The sequence below is a fragment of the Pristis pectinata genome, chromosome 2 (genome assembly GCF_009764475.1).
Source record: "Pristis pectinata isolate sPriPec2 chromosome 2, sPriPec2.1.pri, whole genome shotgun sequence".
Classification (NCBI taxonomy): domain Eukaryota; kingdom Metazoa; phylum Chordata; class Chondrichthyes; order Rhinopristiformes; family Pristidae; genus Pristis; species Pristis pectinata.
In genome coordinates this window covers 97,756,240-97,779,371 of record NC_067406.1, presented here as the reverse complement: position 1 = coordinate 97,779,371, position 23,132 = coordinate 97,756,240, and the positions used below count along the sequence as shown (strand labels likewise).

The 23,132-nt window shown below is 39.6% G+C and overlaps 1 protein-coding gene across 10 annotated transcripts in view; it reads left to right on the top strand.

Moving 5' to 3' along the window:
* Positions 1-23,132, top strand: part of LOC127586505 (protein transport protein Sec24B-like) — a 153,437-nt gene that overhangs the window by 127,128 nt on the left and 3,177 nt on the right. For 8 of the 10 annotated variants that reach the window (XM_052044558.1, XM_052044580.1, XM_052044521.1 and 5 more), the window contains 6 exons: positions 4,740-4,913; positions 9,554-9,664; positions 10,994-11,169; positions 12,225-12,362; positions 16,230-16,334; positions 21,925-22,017. In XM_052044558.1, the coding sequence (XP_051900518.1) occupies positions 4,740-4,913; positions 9,554-9,664; positions 10,994-11,169; positions 12,225-12,362; positions 16,230-16,334; positions 21,925-22,017 (797 nt within the window). The remainder of the gene's footprint in view (positions 1-4,739; positions 4,914-9,553; positions 9,665-10,993; positions 11,170-12,224; positions 12,363-16,229; positions 16,335-21,924; positions 22,018-23,132) is intronic. The other 2 variants (XM_052044565.1, XM_052044575.1) reach the window with 2 other exon arrangements.

Here is a 23,132-nt window from a genome sequence, read left to right as displayed (position 1 = left end):
GTTTGCACACAGCAAACTGCAATGTAATAATTTATTTCTGATATCGATTGTCAGTTAATTAATGGCCAAAATGCAATGAAATTGCTGCTTGGAATATTGCATAGATCTTTCATAAACACCGAAGAGAACAGGTGGGTCCACGGTTAATATGTCCATGAGAATCCAAGAGGAAACCAAGTGACTACAGGGCAGCTTGTTTCTCCTCTGTAGCAGAGAAATTCTTAGAAATGAGAGCCAGGATTAGAATTAGCCATCACAGGAAAAATTACTGATTGAGGGAAAACCAACATGGACTTGTTGAAGACAAATTGTGCTGAACTAACGTGGTAGAATTTTCTGATGAAGTAACAGAGAATCAATGCAAGGAACGGGGTTGGTGATGTGCCTAGGTATTCCACAATTTACAAAGGGATTATTTTCCCAAGAATCATTTTGTTGTAGTCATAAAGTTGTACAGCCTGGAAGGCACTTCGGTTCACTGTGTCTATGCTGACCATCTTGCTTATCTATATACACTTGCCTGCATTAATTCCATATCCCTCTATGCTTTGCTCATTCAATTACCTATCCAGCTGCCTATTAAATGTTATAACTGTTGCTGCCTCCACCACCTCCTCTGGCAACTCATTCCAGACACGAACTACTCTTTGTTTGAAAAATTTACCCCTCAGATCCCCTTTAATCCTTCTCCCTCTCACCCTAAACTTATGCCGTCTAGTTTTAGACACCCCTGAAACAGACTCTGACTATCTATTCTATCTCTGCCTCTCATAATTTTATATACCTCAGTCATGTCACCTCTCAACTTCCTTTCCTCCAGGGAATACAGACCCAGCCTATCCAATATCATCTTATAACTCAAGTCGAAGGTTGTTTCTTGGCCTGCGACTAGGGTGTGCCACAGGGGTTGGTGCTGGGACCTATGTTGTTTGTTATTTATATTGATAATTTGGAGTTGAATGATCAAGGCATGGTTAGGAAGTGGATGATCCTGAAATAGGTAGTATCATAGTGAAGAAGGTTATCAAAAATTAGGAGGGGATCTCGATCAGCTGGGTAAGTGGGCCGAGGATTGGAAAATGGCTTTCAGTTCCGATAAGTGTGAAGTGCTGCATTTTGGGAAGTCAAACCAGGGCAAGACTTGTACAGTGAATGGTAGGGCCATGGGGAGCGTTGTGGAACAGAGGGATCTAGCAGTACAAGTACATAGTTCACTGAGAGCAGCGTCACAGGTAGGCAGGGTGGTAAAGAGGTGTTTAGCATGCTGGCCTTCATCAGTCAGGGCATTGAGTATAGAAGTTGGGATGTTGTGTTGCAGCTGTACAAGATGTTGCTAACACATGTTTGGAGTACTGTGTACAGTTTTGGTCATGCTGTTATAGGAAAGACATCATTAAATTGGAAAGAGTGCAGAGATTCGTGAGGATGCTGCCAGGCCTGAGTTATAGGAGTCATAGACTTATACAGCATGGAAACAGGACTTCAGCCCAACTGGTCCATGCCAACTAAGGTGTCCCATCCAAGCTAGTCCCATTTGCCAGTGTTTGGTCCATAACCTGCTAAACCTTTCCAATCCATGTACCTGTCCAACTGTCTTTTAAAAGCTCTTTTTATACCTGCCTCAACCACTTCCTCTGGCAGCTCATTCCACATAGATATCACCCTTTGTGTAAAACATAAAAAGTTGCCCCTCAAGTTCCTACTAAATCTTTTCACTCTCACATTAAACCTATGCCCTATAGTTCTTGATTCCTAACCCTGGGGAAAAGACTGAGTGCATTCACCCTATCTGTGCCCCTCATGATTTTATACATCTCTATAAAATCACCCCTCATTCTCCAACACTCCAAGGAATAACGTCCTAGCCTGTCCAAACTCTCCCTATAATTCAGTTCCTCAAGTCCTGGCAACATACTTGTAAATAAGTTTAATAACATCTTTCCTATAGCAGGACAACCAAAACTGAACACTCCAAGTTCAGTCTCAGTAGCGTCCTGTACAACCACACTATGACCTCCCAACTTTTATACAGTTGGGAGGTCATGGTGCTCCCAACTGAGCATCATGACAGTTGGTGTCTGTGGTTATGACACTGACTTATGAAGGCCAGCATGCCAAAAGCCTTCTTCACTACCATGTCTACGTGTGACTCCTGTTTCAATGAACCATGTACTTGTACTCCAAGGTCCCTTTGCTCTACAACACTCCCCAGGGCCTTGCCGTTCACTGTGAAAGTACTACCTGGATTTGACTTTACAAAATGCAACACCTTGCACTTATCCAAATTAAACTCCATTTGCCATTCCTCAGCCCACTTACTCAGCTAATCAAAATCCCCCTGTAATTTTTGATAACCTTTTTCATTATCTACTATACCACCTATGTTAGTGTCATTTGCAAACTTCTTGTCCAAATTGTTGAAATCGTTCTTATCCATATTGTTGACAAACAACAATGGGCCCAGCACCAATCCCTGAGGCACACCATTAGTCACGGGCCTCTAGTCTGAGAGACAACCTTCAACTATCACCCTCTGCTTTCTACCGTCATGCCAACTGTGTATCCAATTAGTCAGCTCTCCCTGGATTCCATGCGATCAAACCTTCCAGAGCAGCCTACCATGTGGAACCTTAACAAAGGCCTTACTGAAGTCCATATACACCACGTCTACCACCCTGCCCTCCTCAACTTTCTTGGTCACCTCATCGAAAAACTCAGTCAAGTTTGTAAAACATGATCTCCCATGCACAAAGCCATGCCGACTACCCCTAATCAACCCCTGTCTTTCCAGTTGTACATACATCTTATCCCTTAGAATCCTCTCCAGTAACTTACCTACCACAGATGTTAGGCTTACTGGGCCTATATGAACCACAACCTCTGGCTGCTCACCCTCCCCTCTCAGAATGTCCTGTATCCACTGCGAGACATCCTTGACCAGGGAGGCAACACACCATCCTGGAGGTGTGATAAAGAGGGAGAGAAACAATGATAGTGCTTAGAAGAATAGCACTGTTATCAGACTTTTTGGTTAGATCACCACACCATTTGCATTAAAGAACCTCAGGTTCTGAAGAAATATTCAGACTGGTAGATTAAGACAGAGTTAAGCTTATTCACCCTCAGCACTGCCTCCAAGGTAAGGCAATCTTTGGCTATCTTGAAGCCTGAAACAGTTTTCTCATCCCACAGAATAAACGTTTGTGAGGGCATCCTCTTACAAATAAGCTCTGAATCATGCATGTTAAACAGTTATTTAGAAGTTTAGCCTCCTTTCTCAATGAATTTTGGAAACTCCTTTGGAAAATTTTCACCCCACTCTTTGTGAAAAGTTTAAACCAGCCATACTGGCCACTTTCTGAAGATACATTAATGATTCCTTCTTTGACATCTTACCGTATAGATCTTGCTTTTTCCTGGGTCATCATGAAACTTGAGGACACATGCTTTGAATTCTGATCTCCTCACCTTATGCTTAAACCCTTTTTTTCATTCTGTCCATTGTAACTTTCATAACATGGGAATCACTTGCAGGGATAACTTTCTGCTGCAACTAATGAAGGTCTGTTTCCAAGAGCCAAACGTATCAATCGTCAGTTCTATCAATAGGCTGAAATTGTTTTTATAGCTACTTATAGAATTATAAAATAGTTACATCACCGAAGGGGGCATTTTGGCCCTTGTGTGTCCATGCTGGCTCTCTACCAGAGCAACTCATTAGTTCCACATCTGGAGAAACAAAGGACTGCAGATGCTGGAATCTAGATGAAAAACACGATGATGCTGGGGGAACTCAGCAGGCCAGGCAGCATCCATGGAGAAAAGCACGAAGAACGTCCTGAAGAAGGGTCCTGACCCAAAACGTTGACCGCCTGCTTTTCTCCACGGATGCTGTCTGGCCTGCTGAGTTTCTCCAGCATCATCATGCTTTTCATACAGTTTAACGTCTGGCTCCTTCTCCATAGCCTTGCAAATTTATCTTTGTCATATATTTATCCAGTTCAAAAAACAAAATGCTGGAACTTTCAGAAACACTGGTTAGCCCGCACTTACAGTATTGCATGCAGTTCTGTTCGCCATACTACTGGAAGGATGTGATTGCAGTGGAGAGAGTGCAGAGGAGATTTGCCAGAATGATACCTGGAATGGAGAGCTGCAGTTATTAGGAAAGATTGGGTAGGCTGGGATTTTGCTTACCCTGGAGCTAATGAGACTGAAGAGTGACCTGACGGAATTCAGAATATTTTTCCCATGCGAGGGGTATCAAAAACAAGAGGGGATAAATTCAGGTTGAGAGGAAGGAGTTTTAAAGGGAATCTGAGGGGTAAGTTTTTTTTTACAGAGTTGTTGATACCTGGAATGTGCTGCCAATGGAGGTGGTGGTATCAGATACAGTTACTATGTTTAAGAGGCATTTAAACAGATACTTAAATTGTCAAGGCTCAGAAGGATACAAACCTAATGTAGGCAAATAGGATTAGCGTAGATGAGCAAAAGATTGGTATGGATGTGGTGGGTCTGTTTCTGTGCATGCCAAAGTCCTGAAACTTCCTATACATTATAGGGATAATTACTGGCAGTACAATGTGGAACTGCTGGCATTTACTAGTAAGATTCAGCCTATTATACTTGAAGGAAGCTTGAGATACAAGATAAATGAATTGATTTGCATTATTGTACATCAGATGTATGTGAATACATTAGAGTGCCCAGATTATAATAATTTCTTTCTTTCACAGGTCTTTCAATTCATACTTTCCATGGAAACTTCTTTGTGCGTTCCACTGATCTGCTATCTCTTGCTAATATAAACCCTGATTCAGGATTTGCAGTGCAGATGTCTATTGATGAAAGTCTGGCAGACTCATCTATTGTATGTTTTCAGGCTGCTTTGCTTTACACTTCAAGCAAAGGTAGGTGTGTCTTATACAGATTTAGTATTTATCTTTGAGTAATGTTCACATTGGTTAATGTCGTTCAGAGATAAGCCAGAGTTTTTGTATCCACACATTACTGTTCTGTTTGTAAAGATTTTTCATTGTTGATACTTGTATAATATGGTGCAAACTATACTAAACCTGATGAAAATTATCTGTACTATTTGCTTTTTTTTAAAACATTATTTATCTTTACTTTCTCAACAATGAAAAGTAGTGGAAGATTGAGGCTCTCATACTTCATTAAGGAATTGGTATCGTGTTCCTAAAGTACCTTTTTGTGAGCCAGAATAGCCTGTTTTTGAAATGATGTTTTGGATTATTTAATAAAGTTGCAACAGGTGAGTGTCTGTCCTCAGCCTTTTCCATTGCTAGGGAGAGGCTAAACACAAATTGGAAGTACAGCAATTCGTATTCTTCTCCCTTTGTTCACCTTTCCCATTACCTTCCCCCCACCCACCTGGTCCCACCTCCCCATCATTCCTCCCACCCCATACCCCATCTGGTTCTACAGATTCCATCAACTGCAGTTTTTGTATGATAGATAATAAAACCATACGATATAGGAGACTGCTCCCCCATTCAATCACGGCTGATGTTTTTTTTCAACCCCATTCTCCTGCCTTCTCCCCATAACCCTTAGCTCCCTTACCAATCAAGAACCTCAACCTCTGCCTTAAATGCATAAAATGATGCTGTGGCCATGAATTGCACAGGTTCACCACCCTCTGGCTGAAGAAATTTCTCCTCATCTCAATTCTAAAGAAATATCCCTTTATTATGAGGCTGTGCCTTTGGATCCTAGACACTCCTACGAGTGGAAACATCCCCTCCACCTCCACAGCCCCTGCAGAATTCCACTAGTCATTGGCAGCTATCCTGAAAAGGACCACTCTCTATCTTCTGCCCGTCAGACAATCTTCTATCCATGCTAGAGCCTTGCCTCTAACACCATGGGCTTTTATCTTGTTTAGCAGCCTCATGTGCAGCATCTTGTCAAAGACCTTTTGAAAATCCAAGTAAATAATATCCACTGACCTTCCTGTGTCTAACCTGCTTGTTACCACCTCAAGGAATTCTAACAGATTCACCAGGCAAGATCTCCTCTTAACAAAACCATGGTGACTTTGCCCTATTTTATCATGTATTTCCAAGTACTCCAAAATTTAATCCTTAATAATGGACTCTAAAATCTTACCAACCACTGAGGTCAGGCTAACTGGCCTATAATTTCCTGTCTTTTGTCTCCCTCCCTTCTTAGACAAGGTGTGTCACATTTGCGACTTTGTCAACATGAGTAGGAACCAGGCTGATCACAAACTTCAGAGGGGAAGTAGAAATGGAAATAAGAGACAGAACATCAGAAGAAACTGACAGCAAAAATAAAAAAGAATCCAAAAATATTCTGTAGACAAATGAACAGGAAAAGGGTTGGAAGAGGGCCAATCAGAGACCAAAAAGGAAACCTACACATGATTGTAGAGAGCATGGGTATTTTACGTAACTCTTCAATAAGGTAATCCTCCAGGAACCTCAGCAAAGAAGGATGTAGTTGAGGTTCTCAACAGGCAAGACACTATAGAAAGACTTAAAATGCTGCAATCTAAAACGTAGTTCAGAGGGGATACATCTGAGGATGCTGAGGGAAGTAAGAAACAGGCCTTGGCCATTATCTTACAAATATCTATAGGTTCACTGGTGGTGCCTGAGGACTACAAAATTGCAGATGTCACATTACTCAAAAAAAAAAGTCATAGGAAGAAACTCAGTAATCGAGGGTCTGTTTCACTTAAGTGGGGGGTAAAGTTCTAGAAATAATGATTGGGGATAGAATTAACAGTCACTTGGACAAGTGTGGATTGTTTAGAGAAAGCAAGCATGGATTTGTTAAAGGCAAATCATGAAATAACTAATCTGAGTAAATAAATATCTAAATAATCTGATGTTTTTTTTGAGTGAAATCACAAAGATTTGTTGAGGGAATTGTAATTGATGTGAACTGCATGGATTTTGAAAAGTATTTGATGAGATGTCACATAATAGATTTGTCATCAGAAGAGACTATAACAATGCAGACAGATAATGGGCCAAGTAACAGGAAACAATAGTAGTGTAAGGTGGTTTTGCAGACTGAAGGGAAGTATAGAGTGAAGCTCCCCAGAGCTAGTTTCTAACTATGGTGCAAAACTTGGAGGCATAGTGAACTCTGAGAAGGGAAGTAATATATTTCAAGGAATATAGATGTGCTTGTGGAAGGGACTGATAGGCAGCAGATGAAATAAGTGCTGAGAAATTGGAAGTATGAAGAGCTTTTCTAAATCACTGGCTCAGCTGTAACTATGGTACAATTCTACGTGTTGCACTTTAGAAAAGATGTAAAGGCTTTAGAGGGGGTGAAGAAGTGATTTACTAAAATTTTTTCAAGAATAAGAGACTTCGGTTAAATGGATAGATTGGATAAGTTAGAATTTTACTTCTTTTAACATAGAAGGTTACAAAGAGATTTAAGATCCTGAAAGTTTAGACGGATTAGACAGAAATCTTCCCATTGCCAGAAGATATTGAATGAAGGTGATTTGCAAGAGAACCAAAAATTACATGAGAAAAGGATTTTTTTGGCAGCAAGGATTAAAGGCTGGAGTGTTCTGCCAGAGTTATTAATGGAGGCAGATTCTATCATAGCGGACAAAAGGGAGATGGTAATTGTCCGAAAAGAGAGAATTTGCAATGCAGTGGGGAATGGACAGGGGAGTCGAACTAGCTGAATTGCTCTTTCATGGAGCACATGCGGTGGCACTGCATATATGACAGAAGGAACAGACGATCTCAGAATTATCCTGCTGCCTTCCCTGCCAACCATCTCCTGCTCCATCTGTAGATAATTCTATTGTTCTCACATTGAAACCACTTGAGAACCCACAAAAGACTGGTTGGGCCAAAGGGCCTGTATCCATGCTGTATTGCTCTAATTAAAACCAGAGTCATTCTCAATCCCAAGGAAGGAGCTGATCTGCTCAAGTATTTGGTGTTTTTTTTGAATTTTGGGATGCTAATCTGTTTGTTCACATATGTATTGTTAGAATTTTTATCAGAGCTTGATAAGATTTCTGTCAATCTTCAAGAGATTGTGTCTGGGATATGCAGGTGATTTTGTTCTATTTACGGGCTTTAATTAGGCACGTTCTTGTAATACCATTTTAAAGAAAAACTTTTTTTTGTTGTATGGTTCGGTTGGCAGGTACTCTGGTCTCTAAACTGCAGATTGTGGTTTCAGCACAAAAAATCTAGGTTGACACACCAGTGCCGTACTGAGAAACTGCTCCACTCTTGGAATTGCTATTGTTCAGCTGCGATGTTAAACCAAGCTCTTGTCCGCTCTCTCGTATGGTTGTAATAAATCCTGTTTCACAATATCCTGAACGATATTTATTGCCATTACTAAAACAAGATTATCTGGTGTTGTGGAAACGTGCAGTGAGCCATCACTGCTACATGGCAAACCAAAAGGAATGTACTTCATAGGTTATAAAGCATCTTCGGATGATGTGGAAAATGCAATATATATGCAGCTTTCCTTTTAAAAGTTTCTGCCTTTAGTGATGCTTGTCCCAGCTGAGAGAGAACCATACAACCTAATCATACTTTCTCCTCTTGATATGTAATTTTGAATGTTATGGCTCTTCAAGTGCACATCTCAGTACTTTCCAAATGTGTGTGGGTTGGAGCTTGCTACCAAATAATAGAAGGAAAGGAGGGCTTGTATTTAAATAATACCACTTTGAGTTGGAAACGTAACCAATTTGCATGCTGCAAGATTCCCTTATTATTATCAAATAACCTGTTCTCAGGTATTGTTTGAGGGCTGAAAGTTGTTGAGAACATGAGATAATTCCCCCCTTTCCATGTTAGTGCTGTGTGCAAAAGTCACACCCTAGCTAAGTTTCTTTGGTTTGATATCTCTTTTAAGAGACAGAATTTATCTGTTGTACTTCAGTCTCAGTTCTGTACTGAATTGGAGTAGAATTCAAATCCTCACCTTCCTGACCTGGCAAGAATACTATCAACTGCACCACAACAGATATTAGATAAATAGACATGAAATCTAAACCGAGTGTCATGGCGTCAGTTCCCTTTTTTGTGCAAATATTGAAGCAGGGCAAGTATCCAATGAAGATCTAAAAAGGAAGAGAAAGAATAACTATTTATGGTTGTTGTTCAGTTTTGTAACAGTCATAAGAATCAATGAATGTAAAGCAGTTCACTGTCAACAGTGCTTCAGAATTGCAGATTCTGAAATCTGATTAGGTTGATATAAGTTCCAATGTTTGTGGCATCTGTTTTAACTGGATACATGTCTGCTGCTGGTTTTTGATGGGACTTTTCTCTTAAAGCAGAAAATTCACTTTCAATAATTCATAATGAAATTTAGTTTTTGGATAATTTTATCCATTGCAAAGAAGCAGTGAGCATCTCCAGGGATCACTACGGTTTGATTTTACATCATTCAATAAATTCAGTAAATGAAGATGAAGATCAGAATTCTGAATTTCATGTCCTAAACTATGTGTAAATGTGCATTCTTAAAATTAGGGATGACTAATTTTTGGTATTTTCAGGTGAGCGTCGGATTCGAGTGCATACTTTGTGTTTACCTGTTGTGAGTTCTGTGGCCGAAGTTTACACAGGAGCAGATGTGCAAGCTATTACTTGCCTTCTAGCCACTATGGGTAGGTGAATATTATAAAACAATGTACAATGTGATGGGGAAAATACAGGTAAGAAATTGAGAGCACTAAATCTAGGTTCTGTGCAAAATGTGAATGCAGTGCTTTGGGTCAATTTATTGACCACTTGAGTCTTTGGTAATAATTGAGCTATAGTTTGTAATATTAGATTTGTTAAGCATGACTGCAGAACATGCTTTGCAACAATTTTGAATGGAAGGAAGACTTTAATAACCTAGGTTAGACCAGAATCTAGTAGCTCCAAAGTCTTTGAAAACAGAAAATGCAGCAAACATTCGGTAGGTCAGGCAGCATCAGAGGTAGAAACAGTTAATGTTTCAGGGCTGGAACCCTTCATCCGAACTGGGAAAGCAGAGAAGGTGAAGGAGGGATGGGTGGGACAAAGGGAATATGTCTCACGATGTAATGTGGCAGTTAAGTAACAGTTAAGATCAGATTAACCTTCTTTTCTGTATAACGTGTTGCTTGGTTAGCGTAATGCTATTACAGCGCTAGTGACCCGGGTTCAATTCCCACTGCTGTTTGTAAGGAGTTTGTACATTTTCCCTGTGACTGCATGGGTTTCCTCCGGGTGCTCTGGTTTCCAAAGACGTACAGGATAGGAAATTGTGGGCATGCTATGTTGGTGCCAGAAGAGTGGTGACACTTGTGAGCTGCCCCCAGAACAGTATGCAAAGATGCATTTTCACTGTGTATTTCGATGTACTTGTGACTAATAAAGATATCTTAATACTTAGGCTGTGGGAGATGCCCAGCAGGCCAGATTTAACAAAAAAAAGAAAAACTGAGCCAACATGATGACAGGCAGAAGTGGTTAGTTCTGATGCAGACAGAAATAAGAAGTGAGATATTTAAAGTTGGAGAACTTGATGTTGAGTTCTGAAGGTAGTGATGTGCTCAAATGGAAGTTGGGGTGTAGTTTCTCAAGCTTGCATTTTTTGTAACCATGCAGGACGCAACAGAAAGGTCAGAAATGGCAGGCATCCAGAAGTTCAGGGTTACTTCTGTGGACTGCAAAGTGATCACCCAATCTGCATTTGGTTTCTCTAATGTAGAGGAGGCCACTTTGTGAATACCGAATGCAGTACACCAGCTTGAAAACACTGCAAATGAATTTATTTTTCAAGTTAAAAAAGAAACCTTGGCAGTTTCAAACATTATCTAGTTGTCAGTTCTGTGACTTGTTTTTGATATCTTCTGTATGGTGACATTCCTGTTGTTCATTCTCCATTAAACATTCAAAGAATAGTTGACAATCATGTAGCTTTGATATATCTGTACCTTTGATTATAACTTACTTTTGCTCCTCAGCTGTTGACCGATCTGTTTCCTCAAGTCTATCTGATGCCAGAGATGCCTTGATAAATGCTGTGGTAGATTCCTTATCTGCGTATCGTTCCACAGTTTCTAATCTCCAGCAATCTGTTCTGGTGGCTCCAAACTCCCTCAGGCTGTTTGCCCTTTATATTCTGGCTCTGTTGAAACAGGTACGTCAGACCATTGCCTCTTGCATAATAATTAATGTTGTATTTATATTGTAAGGTTTTATTCATAACATGCTTGAATTATAATCTAAAGGAAAACGCTACATTTGTTGGAAAACTGAAATAGAAACTGCTGGAGAAACTTGGGTCAGACAGCATTTGTGGAGAGAGAAAAAGAGCTATGTTTCAGTTCATTGAACTTACATCGGAACTGCAGGAGTGACAAAACGAGCCTGTATTATGTTGCAGAGCAGGGGATGTGGGCAGAGAAAATATGAGGAATGTCTGTGAAAAGATCAAGAGAATTCAAATGATGCACTCTGAGGCTGGTGAATGCTTGTTCATGCTAACTGAACATCTCTCTTTACTTGCATCTCCTCCAGACCGATCAGCTATATTTAACAAGCACTTGTATGCCTGAATCACAGTTTACTCTTGTAACATAGGGATTCACATAGTGAAGAAACAATTATAAATCATGGTTGTTTGTTGGAATTTTGGCCGAGAGACTTTTCTTCTTAGGCAGACCCTCTGGATCAAAGATAACTTGCTTCCACTATTTTTTGGGGGTTCTGAGGTGGCTAATGAAACTGATGTGGGGCATGGGTGGCTGATGGGGTGGGTGGATATCTCCACTCACTCTGATCTCCACATGCACGGCTTTTGGGTACTCCCAATGTGTGACTTCAGGGAAGAGGCGAGGGTGTGATTGGTGGGAGAGATCAAGGACAGTTGGGGTCAACAGAAGTAATAGGACAGGCTGGTGATCAGGGATAGAGATTGAGATTTGGGAAGAGCTGAGATCTGTGGGTTTGGGTTAAGTAGGGGGAATCTGAAGAATAGTTGAAAGTAATGGGAGTCACTAAAACCAACAGCTCTGGACCCTCAGTTCACGTGCTGTGACATACCCTCAAGTGTACCAATTTAAGTATCAACAAAAAGGATGTTGTGAACTGTGCACACACTTCTTCTTATAAATTCTATGAAGTCAGAAGATATGAAAACCATTAATTTGCAGATTGCAACTGATATATTCTATGTAATCTTTGATTTTGCAGCAAGCATTTAGAACTGGCTCCAGCATTCGATTGGATGAACGGATGTTTGCCATGTGCGAGATGAAGACTCAGCCTTTAGTTCATCTGATGCTTATGATTCATCCACACTTGTACAGAATAGACAATCTGTCTAATGAGGTTAGAGAAACTGTATTAAAAAGTGATTGATATTTTAACAAAAATCTTAAAAACCATCTCAGATTCTTTAAGACCTAATATTCATGGCAGCTGGTGAACCAAAGAATGAAGATGTTTTTTAATTACCCCTCATCTCAGTGGTAAAGCAATCATACCTGAGAGATAGAATGACCATCCAAATAGGCATATTTTATGCATTCCAAATACCCATCCTTTATTTAAGAAGGGCTGCAACGACAAGCCAGGGTACTACAAGCTCGTGAATCTAACATCAGTGGTGGGCAAGTTACTGGAGGAGGTTCTGAGAGACTGGATCTATTTGCATTTTGAAAGGCAAGGACTGATTAGGGATAGTCAGTGTGGCTTTGCGTGTAGGAAATCATGTCTCACAAATTTGAGTTTTTGAAGAGGTGACCAAGAAGACTGATGAGGGCAGGGCAGTAGACATTGTCTACATGGCCTTTAGCAAGGCTTTTGACAAGGTCCCGCATGGTAGATTGGTCCAGAAGACAAGACCACTGAGATCCAGGGTGAGCTAGCCAGTGGGATACAAAATTGGCTTGATGGAAGGAGTTAGAGGGTGGTAGTGGAGGATTGTTATTTAGATTGGAGGCCTGTGACCAGTGGTGTGCCACAGGAATCAATGCTTGGTCTCTTGCTGTTTGTCATATATATTAATGATTTAGATTAGAATGTAGGTAGCATGATTAGTAAGTTTGCAGATACCACCAAAATTGGCTGCGTGGTGAACAGTGAAGAATGTTTTCAAAGGTTACAGCATGATCTCAATCAACTGGGAAAATGAGCAGTAGAATGGCAGATGGAATTTAACTCAGACAAGTGTGAAGTGAAGCATTTTGGGAAGTTAAATCAGGGCAGGAGTTGCACAGTAAATGACATCCCTGGGGAGTGTTGTAGAACAGAAAGACAAAGGGTTACAAGTACATAGTTCTTTGAAGGTTGTGAAAAAGGCATATGACATGCTTGCCTTCATCTGATGGGGTATTGAGTATGAGAGTTGGGGCACCATGTTACTACTGTACCAGAGGTTGATGATACCACACCTGGAATAATGTGTGCAGTTCTGGTCACCATATTTTCGGAAAGATGTGATTAAGCCAGAGAGGGTGCAGAAAATATTTGCAAGGATTTTGCTGGGACTGGAGGGCTTGAGTTAAAGGGGAGATTGGACAGGCTTGGTCTGCTTTTCCTGGTGACGTTGTAGAAGTTTATAAGATCTTGAGGGGCAGAGATAAGGTGGATGATCACAGTCTTTTTCCAGGATAGGGGAGTCTAAACCTAGTGGGTGTAGGTTTAAGGTGAGAGGAGAAAGATTTAAAAGAGACCTGAGAGGCAAGTTTTTCATACAGAGGGTGGTGGGTATATGGAACAAGCTGCCAGAGGAAGTGGTGGGGCAGTATAGTTACAACTTCTAAAAGATATTTGGACAAGTTCATTAGAGGGATATGGGCCAAATGCAGGTAAATGAGACTAGCTCAGGAAGGCACCCTGGTCGGCAGGGACGAGTTGGGCCGAAGGACCTGTTTCCATGCCACATAACTCTGATCCTTTTCCTGCTTTGGTTGATTTTTTTTAAAATGTGCTTTCCACTTTGTCTCCAAATCTGCAGACTTAGAATATTCACTGAAATCAATGGCTTGTCAAACCTTGCACCAGGTCTGATCTCTGCAGGGTCCAAGAGGGAATCCCTCTCCACCACAGCCAGTTTGGGAATACAAGCAAGACTGAGTCTAGCTGCTGGGTGGAGTCTGATTGACAGCGTCTAACAATGGGTTCCAACGCAACCCCCCCCCCCCCAGCTCCAAAATCTGTCATCGGGTCCCAGATTCTCAGAGTTCACATTAGTTTAAATGGCTGCATGCTGACAGTTTTGTTTATGCTTACAGCATGATTAGTCATTAGTCAGCATTAGTCATAATTAATCCTTTCATCTTTGTAATGTGCATAGGTCAGACTGGTAAATAAAATTCCACATGTGCAACAAATAAGGGTTGCAAATAAAGAAAATACATTTGACACAGTCAGCCTTGTTCTCAGGAGATGAGACTTAGATAAAGTTCTGCTTGAAAAGATATTGGGGATCGATAGTATGAAAATCAGAAATATCCTTCGGTTTGGGAATACAAAAAGGTCTTCCCCTTCATCCAAACAATGCTGCTGTTGAGCGGGGGAGAGAGCCTGCATGTATTCAAAGGATAGCACTAATGTACTAAATGGGGTAAGCTACTTCCTTTCTGATTCTACATCTAGGTACCTGCCATGAATATGTTCTTATTTAAGAGATACCAATTCTATTAAATATGGTCATGGAGAGGATTGACGAACGATGATTATCCTGCTTTACCAAACAGAACATGCAGTGACCCATTGCTGGGTGACTGTTGGCTCTTGCAGTCTTTTTTTTAGCATTCCCCCATGTGGTGAATTTAAAAATGAGCTGTAGAGGAATCTCATCACTTGAAAACACTTTTAAATATTATAGTGGTGCAGTCTACATTAAGATCATGCTTTATAGAGACTTTTTAATTAATATTCTTAATTAGCAGAAAAGAATAACATTTTCTATGACTCATTTTTTTAAAAATAAATCTCTATCCTTTGCTTTCCATTACAAATTATGCATATTTTATTTCAACACAGGTTTGATGGAACCAGTTCATAATTTTAGGCTAGTGTAAAATTCATGCTTTTAATGTTCTTTCTTACCAGTTTTAGTTATGTATATTTTGGATGTGCAGAATTTATCTTCATCAATTGTGTTGTGAATAAATTTATATTTTTTCATTTCACCTTTAAATCTTTGATATGTAGATATTATTATCGCCCTTCCTCCAAAAGAGGAATTGACTTGTCAAGGACTTGACCATTATAAAAAAACATTTTGTGAGGCACAATTTGTACCATATACAGTGGCATGCAAAAGTTTGGGCACCCCTGGTCAAAATTTCTGTTACTGTGAATAGCTAAGCGAGTAAAAGATGACCTGATTTCCTAAAGGCATAAAGTTAAAGACGACACATTTCTTTAATATTTTAAGCAAGATTACTTTTTTATTTCCATCTTTACAGTTTCAAAAATAACCAAAAAAGGAAAAGGGCCTGAAGCAAAGGTTTGGGCACCCTGCATGGTCAGTACTTAGTAACACCCCCTTTGGCAAGTATCACAGCTTGTAAGCGCTTTCTGTAGCCAGCTAAGAGTATTTCAATTCTTGTTTGGTGGCTTTTCGCCCATTCTTCCTTGCAAAAGGCTTCTAGTTCTGAGAGATTATTGGGCTGTCTTGCATGCACTGCTCTTTTGAGGTCTATCCACAGATTTTCAATGATGTTTAGTTCGGGGGACTGTGAGTGCCATGGCAAAACCTTCAGCTTGTGCCCCTTGAGGTAGTCCATTGTGGATTTTGAAGTGTGTTTAGGATAGCTATCCTGTTGTAGAAGCCATCCTCTTTTCATCAAGTAGTTAATCTTGCTTAAAATATTAAAGAAATATGTCATCTTTAACTTGATGCCTTTTGGAAATCAGGTCATCTTTTACTCGCTTAGCTATTCACAGTAACAGAAATATTGACCAGGGGTGCCCAAACTTTTGCATGCCACTGTATTTGTCCAACATGCTGCAGATTTGAAATGTCCAGATTTTGTATCAGCACCATGTGAGCTTAAAAAATCTATTGCATTTATATGTGAACAACAGCCTAGCAGGGTTAACACTTTCCACACATAGGTTTGGATATCCAGTCCTGGAACCCCATGACTCAGTTAAGAAATTTCAAAACAGTGTAATTTTTTACCCCTTGTTTATTTTTTCTCATTAATAACTGATTTTAATTTCTTTTTGCGCTCTTGGTAGGGTTCCATCACTGTTGGTGACAAAATTATTCCTCAGCCACCTATTATGCAACTTTCTGCAGAAAGACTATCAAAAGAGGGTGCTTTCTTGATGGATTGTTATTCTGTAAGTAGTGCTAAACCTGATTGTAATTATTGGATATTTGGCTTGTTTTTTTTTATTAAAAGGTTATATAAACTTCTGTGTTTATTCTTGGATAAGTAATATAAGACATAAGAAGGCTTTTGCTCTTTATTGATATAGTCTGAATATTTTATAATATTTGTTAATATATGAGGCTAGTTCTCTTTTCTGTTAATCATTGAGGATCACACCTGTCAATCATGGGACAATGGGTACTTCATTTTCTTTCACCCATGACTATCTAACATTGTTCCTGAAAGACTGGTTATCATTTTATAGACGTTTGTTGTATATTCAACTTGCAAGTTCAGTATTTTACTGAACAATTCCAAATTTGCTCCAGTTAAGAATTTACGACTCATTGAGTGTCTGAAGGTTTGCTCTGACGATTTTTATCCCATAAAGGTTTGCCAAAACTTTCTTAACTGATTTTAAAATAGTGCAGAAATCTCATAAAGCCGAAAGTAGCGTGTTAGCACCAAACAAGAAATTCCAACCACTTAGCAGTGTTTGAGTAAATGACGTTTTTACATTGCAAGATGGACAATAGCAACTATACTGCCATTTTGAGCTGTGCTAAGTTGTCCTAGTGAGAAATTGACCCAGCATCTCTCCAACAAAGAACATCCTCCCCACTTGCCCACCCAGTTATTCAAAGACTTGCAAGCCTTTGAGAGAAGAGATTCTTCCTGATATCAGTATTAAATGGACACCTCCTAATTCTGAGAATATGTGCTCTGGTCAAAGACTGCTGTGATGGCAATCATTCTATCTAGCCCCCTAAGAATCTTATGTTTTAATAAGATTATCTGTCAATTCTTTTAAACTCCAATGACTACAAATCCAACCTGTTCAATCTCCCTTTATAAGTCACTTCCTCAATGTCCAGGATCAATTTAATGAATCTTCTCTGAGCTACCTCCAATGATATATTTTTCCTTTAAATAAGTGGACCAAAACTGTACACAGTACTCTAGATGTGGTCTTGCCGGTACCTTGTACAGTTGTAATAACATTTCTCTACTTTTATCCTCTGCTTCGTCCAAATAAAAGCCAACATTCTATTAGTCTCCCTGATTAGCTGCTGTACCTACATGTTAACTGCCTGTGTTTCATGTATGAGGATCCCCAAATCCCTCTGTGCTGTGGCTTTTTGCAGACTTTCTCCATTCAAGGAATAATTTGGTTTATCATTCTTCCTTCCAAATGGAACAACTTCACAATTGCACACATTATATTCCATTTGCCAACTTTTTAATTTACAGCGTGCTAACAGGCCCTTCCGGCCCAGCGAGTTCGCGCCGCCCATTTTAAACCCAAATTAACCTACCCGTACGTCTTTGCAATGTGGGAGGAAACCGGAGCACCCGGAGGAAACCCACGCAGATGCAGGAGAATGTGCAAACTCCTTACAGACAGTGACGGGAATTGAACCCCAATCGCTGGCGTTGTAATAGCGTCGTGCTAACCATGCCGCTCACTTAACCTGGCAATAGTTCTATGCAAACTGTATCCTCACAGCTTTTCTTCCCATCCACAAATATGATTGCAATGCATTCACTTTCTTCTAAATCATTGATATATATTGTATACAGTTAAGAGCTCAACATTAATCCCCACAGCTTTACAAGTTGCCAACCCTATCTTGAGTCCATGCTGACTGTATTTGATCAGATTGTGATTTTTCAAATGTTCTGCTACAACCTCAAAGATTCTAACATTTTTCCTGTAGTAGTAGACATTAGGCTAACCAGCTTGTAGTTAGAGTTTTTTTGGCTCCCATCCTTTTTGAATAAGAATATTATACTGGTAGTTTTCCAATTCTTCAGTAACTCTCCAGAATCTAATGTTTTTGGAAGTTTTCAACAAATGCATCCACTTTCTTTGTAGCCACTCCTTTTAGGATCTTTGGATGAAAACCATCAAATTCAGGGGAATGATCATCCTTTAATCTCATCAGTATGCTTAATGCTAATTCTCTCTATGATGATATGATGATGGTATTTAATTCCTCCCCATATATTTTATTTAGAATTAATGGGATATCTGTACCTTCTACCATAACAACTGATGGAAAATATCTAATTTTTCTTCCATTTTCTACACCGTATCTGTTTCCCTAGCCTCATTCTCTCAGGGGTCTACATTCACTTTGACTTTTTTTTGTGTACTTATCAACACTCTTAATGTCAATTTTTATATTTCTTGCTAATTTGATCACAGTTTATCTTTTCCTTCCTGATTTTTTTTTCATCCTTTTGGATTCTGAATTTATTGCAGTCTGTGGCTTACCACCAACTTTTGCTGTCTTATGTTTTCTCCAACTCTCCTTAGTTAATTGTGGTTGGCTCATTTTGGAATCTTTCTTCCACATTGGGATGTACTTTTGCCGGCAGTCATGAATTATCTCCTTAGTGTCTGCCAGTGCTTGTCTGCGTCGTTCTTGATGGTCTATTTATTCAATCTACTTTAGCCGGCTCTATCCTCATTGTTTCCTGATTCCCTTTATATTAAATCTAACAAATTATGAAACAAATAAACAAACAATTTCTTCAAACCCAAATTTTTGCTCTTAAACTGATGGCTAAATTCTATCATGCTGTGATTGCTGTGTCCTAGGGAACTTTTTACTGTGAGATTCATTAAATGAAATGTGTCCTATTACCAGACCCAAAGTAGCCTGTCCTCTGATTGGATTGCTCTAGGAAACTATCCTGAATGCACTCTATGTACTCATTCCACAGCCGACATTTAGAATTTGATTAACCCAATCTGCACGTAGATTAAGATCACCCAAGATTAAATACACCATTGCTCTCTTAATTCAAAAAATACTGGGGGTTTATTACATTCTTTTCTATAGTGTGGCTACTCCGTTGGGGTCCGTATGCTACTCCTATCTTGTAGTTTTTCACTTTGATATGATAGTTATTTTCCTTCACCTCTTTGTGTTCCATGTTGATTTTCTTTCCAAGCAAAACACTATTTTCTCTTTGTCCAATTATTTTCAAATAGCCGTGTTTCAACTTGGTCATTGTGGACAAAAATCACAACGTTCAGACAAAGTACTGAATGAGACACAAGAACCCAAGATCATAAGAAATAGAAGCACATGTGGGCCATTGTCTGTTTTTTTAATCACCATCTTTTATCTCTGCACTGCTTTACTGAACTAATCAATCAACCTTAATGTGTAAAAATCTATTAACACTCTTAAATGTACTGAGTACAGCCTCGTGAATCAATGGAAGGTAATACACAGATAAAGCAAGCACGAAAAAAGATCTAATGGTGTGTTGAAATTTATTGCAAAAGGATTTGAATTCCTGTTGGACAGAGAATTCTCGAGATTTTCTACCCTCTGGATGAAGAAGTTTCTTCTCAGCTCAATCCTGAAAGGCCAATGCCTTATTTTGAGTCTGGATACCTCAGCCAGGGGAATCTTCAAGTCCAAACGTGTCCTGTCAAGCCCCATAAGAATTTTATGCACTTCACTGAGATCATCTTTAATTCTTCTAAATTCTATAGAGTATAGACCAAGTCTATACTCTATAGAATTTAGAAGAATTAATCAATCCGGTGAACCCTCACTTTACATTTTCTACTGTAATTATACTTTGCGTTCAATAGGAAGTCTACAATAGCAATCTCACCAGGGCTTTATATAACTGGAACAGGATATTTCTACTCTTGTACTCAACCTTTCCTTCAATAGAGGTTAATATACCATTTGCCTTCCTAATTGCTCCCTGTATCTGTATGTTAACTTTCAATGATAGATGTTCAAGGGCACCCAGCACCACTGGCACCCTTCAGTCTCATTGTTTTAAAAAAATATTGGCCTCTCTATTTCTTCCACTAAAGTTAATGTGCTCAGATTTCTACAAATCCAATTCCATCTGCCACATCCTTACTCATTCAATTTACATTACATATAATCTATTTGAAGCTTCTCTGCACCCTCTCACAGCCACACTGTCACCTTGCTGTGTATCATCAGCAAACTTAGGATTGATATTACAGTGGCATGCAAAAGTTCGGGCACCCCAGTCAAAATTTCTGTTACTGTGAATAGTTAAGTGAGTAGGAGATGAACTGATCTCCAAAAGTCATAAAGTTAAAGATGAAACATTCTTTTCAACATTTTAAGCAAGATTAGTGTATTATTTTTGTTTTGTACAATTTTAGAGTGAAAAAAGGAAAGGAGCAGCATGCAAAAGTTTGGGCACCCCAAGAGATTTGAACTCTCAGATAACTTTTACCAAGGTCTCAGACCTTCATTAGCTCTTTAGGGCTATGGCTTGTTCACAGAAGTTTGCAAAGGAACATCTAAACAAGCCTGATGCATTTTGGAAACAAGTCCTGCAGACTGATGAAGTTAAAATAGAACTTTTTGGCCGCAATGAGCAGAGGTATGTTTGGAGAAAAAAGGGTGCAGAATTTCATGAAAAGAACACCTCTCCAACTGTTAAGCACGGGGGCGGATCGATCATGCTTTGGGCTTGTGTTGCAGCCAGTGGCATGGGGAACATTTCACTGGTAGAGGGAAGAATGAATTCAATTAAATACCAGCAAAATCTGGAAGCAAACATCACACTGTCTCTAAGAAAGCTGAAGATGAAAAGAGGATGGCTTCTACAACAGGATAACGATCCAAAACACACCTCAAAATCCACAATGGACTATCTCAAGAGGCACAAGCTGAAGATTTTGCCATGGCCCTCACAGTCCCCCGACCTAAACATCATTAAAAATCTGTGGATAGACCTCAAAAGAGCAGTGCATGCAAGACGGCCGAAGAATCTCACAGAACTAGAAGCCTTTTGCAAGGAAGAATGGGCGAAAATCCCCTAAACAAGAATTGAAAGACTCTTAGCTAGCTACAGAAAGCGTTTACAAGCTGTGATACTTGCCAAAGGGGGTGTTACTAAGTACTGACCATGCAGGGTGCCCAGTCTTTTGCTTCGGGCCCTTTTCCTTTTTTGTTATTTTGAAACTGTAAAAGATGGAAATAAAAAAGTAATCTTGCTTAAAATATTAAAGAAATGTGTCATCTTTAACTTTATGCCTTTTGGAAATCAGGTCATCTTTTACTTGCTTAGCTATTCACAGTAACAGAAATTTTGACCAGGGGTGCCCAAACTTTTGCATGCCACTGTAGGTCCTAAACAGTTGGAACCCCAGTAACTCACTAGTCACACTTCCCAACACAAAAATTACCCATTTATTCCTTTCCACGACTGAATGTTACCCTCCATATGCTGTACACTCTAATGATCAGCTTATTGAAGGACTTGGGATAGTCAAATACACCACATCAGTGGTTCATCCTTATCTAGTCTGTTAGTTACAAAAGAGCAACTTGGTCAAACAATGAATTTCCCTTCTTAGGTCTGTGTTGACTCTGCCCAGTCCCAACTTCTTGAAGAATTGATTCCAGTATTTTTCCTACGTGCAAGAGCATTCTAAACGCATGAGGCTACAACTTCTATTTCTCCAAAAATGATATGAATTCATATTTCTTGTGCACACCTCCACCAATACCATTCAATAGCGTTTTATATCTTTTTAGGTTATGTACCTCTGGATTGGCAAAAATTGCAGCAGCAGCTTTATAAATGAGGTGCTCGGATTTTCTAGCTATGCTTCTGTTCCACAAAATCTGGTAAGTTAATAGAGGAAAAGAAGCTTGTGAATAAGAGTTAGCTTAACTGCTAAGTTCTAAAATGTAATGTGTGATGGATTGAAAACAGCTATGCATGTGAGATTAAAATATTTTTATCAGCACCTTAGTTTACTTCCTTCCCTAAATCCCTAAACCAGTGAACTTTTTACTGTGCTGGGCATCACATGGTGTGAAGTACTAGGGGGCCAGAATTTCCAGTCAGCATTGAACCATCTATTCTCCCTACTTGCCTCAGAATAAAGTTTATACTTAATTGGATCCAGATGATAAGAGTTGAATGGAGAATGGGCTGGATCTCTCATGGCAAGGCCCAGCATGTCAACAGGAGATTTTGTGGCATCAAGGGTAAAAGAAAATTGTTTTTAAGTGTCAACTTTCGGGTCTCAGCTTTGGTTCAGAACTGCATAAGAAACTGCCTGTATTTTCCAAAAAAAAATCCAGGCTTTTGCCCAATAGCATGTTGAAAAAGTAAGTTCAGCCCAATAGGCTAGTTTGTTTCCAGATTTCACGTGCATTCAGTCGCAACAGACCCTTGTGAATTGATTGCAACACTAATATATGAAGGAAAACCTGCAAGTTGACAGGATTTGGGAGTTGGCAGGATGAGAGGTATCAGAATGGAGTCCAAATAGGCAAAAGACATGACCATTTCAGTGATGCTTCACAGGATATGCTCCTGGGTGCAGTGAGGTGTCAGAGCCAGGAAAAACAACTCTGTAGCACAAAGAGGTAGCTGAAAGTTGCAGAGATGAACATAAGCAGAAGCAATGTGTCGTATTCCTGAGTTTATTGTATGAATTTCGTTAGTGTAAACACCTTTCATGATCTCTAATCTCATCTGTACTTGGCAGGAACCATAACCTTCATCCGAGTAGATTTCAGGTGTTCGATATTTGCAGTCCCAAAAGAGCTGGGTCTTCTCATTTCTAGTCTAACGTTTACCCCGATCAGCACAGAAGAGATGTTTGATCACTTGCGTTAAAAAAAACACTAGAAATACTTTGCAGGTCAAGGAGCATCTTTGAAGAGATAAAATTAATGTTTTGGGTCAAGAACTTTTTTGTTTTTCGTGTTGTCTGATCATTGTTTTTGGA